This window comes from Condylostylus longicornis, unplaced genomic scaffold (assembly GCF_029603195.1).
Source record: "Condylostylus longicornis isolate FDR11 unplaced genomic scaffold, ASM2960319v2 ptg000018l, whole genome shotgun sequence".
Classification (NCBI taxonomy): domain Eukaryota; kingdom Metazoa; phylum Arthropoda; class Insecta; order Diptera; family Dolichopodidae; genus Condylostylus; species Condylostylus longicornis.
In genome coordinates this window covers 11,126,979-11,130,693 of record NW_026577987.1, presented here as the reverse complement: position 1 = coordinate 11,130,693, position 3,715 = coordinate 11,126,979, and the positions used below count along the sequence as shown (strand labels likewise).

General features: G+C 21.8%; 1 protein-coding gene across 1 annotated transcript; it reads left to right on the top strand.

Moving 5' to 3' along the window:
* Positions 1-760: 760 nt before the first annotated feature.
* Positions 761-3,008, top strand: LOC129606413 (uncharacterized). Its single transcript, XM_055516737.1, has 2 exons — positions 761-1,269; positions 2,266-3,008. Exons 1-2 carry the CDS (start codon positions 1,233-1,235, stop codon positions 2,727-2,729), a joined length of 501 nt encoding a protein of 166 aa, XP_055372712.1. The 5' UTR covers positions 761-1,232; the 3' UTR covers positions 2,730-3,008.
* The last annotated feature ends 707 nt before the right edge of the window (positions 3,009-3,715 follow it).

Below are 3,715 nucleotides of genomic sequence, written 5' to 3'. Positions count from 1 at the left end.
AATATTTTAATTTTTCCGAATATAAAGATGAACCGATCGATATTAATTATGATGGTTATGCTGCTTTTACACATGCTTCAACATTAATCTTTCAAAAATGTAGTTTACCACAAATGCCAAGAAATTATTTTGGTGCATTTCCTCGTGTTCAAAATATTACAATAATTGATTGTGAAATGGATATAAAAGCACCGTTAACACCACAATATGATGTTCAACGTATCTTAAAAACAATAAATTTGAGTGGTAATAAAATAACCGAAATAACATCAGCAACATTTCAAAATGTTAAAAATTTACAAAATTTAGATTTATCACGGAATAGAATAATGAATATAACTGGAGTTTTTATAACAAATGAAAATATTGAACAACTTTATTTACAATCAAATCAAATAAAAGAAATTGATGTAAATGAATTTATAAAATTAAAAAAATTAAAAATAATTAATTTAAGTGGTAATCAATTAGAAAAAATTGATGATATTTTCACAAATAATGATTTATTAACTGATATTAATTTATCACAAAATAAAATTATAAAAATTGATTCAAAATTATTAAGTGAATTGAAAAAATTAGAAAATTTTAATTTAAGTTATAATTTAATTGAGAATTTACCAAATGGAATCTTTGATAATGTACCAGATTTAAAACGTTTAGATTTACAAAATAATAAATTAAAAATATTAAATGAAAATTTATTTGATAAATTACCATCTTTAACATTTTTAAGTTTAAGTGATAATGAAATAACAAAATTTGGTGTTGATAATATAAAAAATTTGAAGAAATTATCAACATTATATTTACAAAGAAATGAAATACAAATATTTAAAACAGGGAATAATACAGAATTATTTGATTCATTACAAATATTACAGACATTTGATGTATCAGGAAATCCGAAAACAAAAACAAATAATACATGCTTTGATATTAAATTACAACAATTGAAATTTACAAATTTATCCAGATTGAATATATCATCGACAAATCTATGTAACTTAATTCATAGTTCTTTTACACATTTTAAATTTTTAAAAAGTTTAGATATTTCATATAATAATATTCAATCACTTGATTGGCATACTTTAACACCATTAATTAATTTAAAAGAATTGGATTTAAGTGGAAATCGTTTAAGTCAATTTGAATATAATAATACAAAGGTTTTCTCGGATGGTCTTAAAGTTCAACTAATTGGAAATCAATGGAATTGTTCTTATTTAATGAATATGCTTAAATATTTTAGTAGCAAATATATAGGTAAGTTGAATTGTATGTATATTTGATTTTATAAATTATATAAATTTAAATATGAGATTGAGATTATTATTCTTACTAAGAGAGGAATGAAATAAAGGTTTAATTTAAAAATTTATTAAAAATTACTATACAATATTGAAAAATACATATGTACAATTTAACTGGCACTTATCCAATATAAAATGTTATTATAAAATTTTCTATGATCGTAGATTGTATGATGAAATTGATAAGCTATTTGATAAACATTTTGTTCTTCAAAATAAATTTTTGGTAATTCCCCGTTTTTTTCCCTTATCATGTTAAAATTTTCGATTTATGTAACTTAAATTTTTAATTTTCACCTTATTTAATTCAAGTGGTATTTTCCCTTTTTAAGAAATACTTTCAAATACACGTATGTACTATTGTATGTATTTTGGTAAGGTGTAAGTAAATTTTTTTTTGTTTTAATAAGAAAACTACAAATTTTTTCTAATAGTTTTCTTTCAATTACCGCCTGTCATTTTTGAAATGTAATTTAAAAATAATACCAAATTTTAATATAAAAAATTTGATGCCATTACTGTAATTATAAATTCAAAACATGAAATCGAATTTGTTCATTGGAACCTTCAGTAATTTAATTAATCAACTTTCATTCAAAGATGAAATGACGAACGTTATGTTAGTCATACACAGAAAAGTTTTCTCATACTTTGACCTCATGGTAATTAAATATAATTTTAAAAAACTCCAAAAATCTTCAATCAATTAAAATTATAGCAGAATTTAATAAAATATTTAAAAACCTCAATAAAATATTATAGTAAAACTACTTCATTAATTGCACAGTCTACGCCCACTTAAGCACTCCCATCTAATTTTTTCATAAATTTTAAAATTTATTCTGTTACAATTAACAAAAATCGAGCATATATGTAAACCAAACAATTAATTATATTTTTTATAACAATCTTATTAAAAAAAATTTTAATTATATAAAATTTATTTTAGATTATTTACCACCATGGCATTATGTTCCAAAAACTGCTAAAAGTATAGCCGGTATTGAATGTAATGGTGAAATTGATGAACCACAAGAAGATAAAGCTCAAGAAGTTCTTAGAAATCCGATAAGAGAAAAAAATGAAAATGAAGAGAATACAGGAATTTCTGAAAAAAATAGAGAGAAAATAATTGAAAATGTTAATTTTAATTTTGATGCAATCGGTGAAAAATTACAAAAATTATTTGGTGAAAAACAACTTGTCGAAGTTAAAGTTCATAATATTGAAGATATTCGAGAGAGTATTAAAAATAATTATTCATTTTTTTACTTTTTAGTAATTGTAGTCCTATTAGTTGTAATTGTTTTAAGTGTTTGGAATTTTATGACAATTAGAGCTGTAAGAAATATAGCTAAAATTCAACAACGTGTAAGTTTTGAAACGAATTTATTAGATAATATTCAGGCGTGATTTTAAGAATTTTGTGTAATATTTTTTGTTTTAATTAAAAATCTTCGAATTTATTAAAAATTTTCAAATAAATTTTATACTAGCTATTGTTATGATAATCAATATTATGTATAATTGTAAAATGAGTGATATGCGAAAAAAAAATTTAAAATATTAAAAAATATTCGTATAGAAATTTGTTAAGTTTTATTTTATTTGAATTGTCTACATTATTTGATTATAAATGAATTCAATTGAATTGTTTTTAAATAAAAAGTTATTTTTTATTTGGAAAATAAATTTTCTAGAAAATAAATTTGTTTCTTTTTATTCTTATTATTAATTAATTAAATAGGAATTACAATCTATTCATATTGCCTACTAAATAGATGTGATAATTGATTAGATTTTGTGGTTATAAACAAAAACTAAATCAAAATTACAAAGTAATTTGGAATCATACTACATTGTATTCGACCTAAACTTTGAATTTAATTTACTTGAAACGCTAGCTTTTAACTTTCTAAGGTGTTTTATAAAGTCACAGACATAAAGTCAAGTATTTAAACCAAAATTATAAAACAAAATATTAAAGTGGCAATCGATCCGGAAGAATCGTCAGTTAGTTTTAGTAAAAACCAGAGCTTTATTAAATTTCAAAAATAAAAGAAGTAAAATTGGCGTCAAGTTCGTTCCCAACAATTCATAAGTTCATTGTTTTAACACCCCAAACTAAATATCATTTTTAAGTAAATTGGTTGATTATTTTTCTTTATATGAACAAAAATGTAAAATCGGCCCGTGAAAATATTATCAAAATCGATTCAGCTGAATTTGAGATACACGCGTACACGCAGATCAACATATTCTCTATATAAGATTTCATGGAAAACCAATAAAATTATATTTCAGTATTATTATTACCAGAGGAATTACTTAGAGCAAGAATCAATTATTATGCAAATTAACAGTTCACAAAAGAAAAATAGGGTTTAGTACATTAGTAC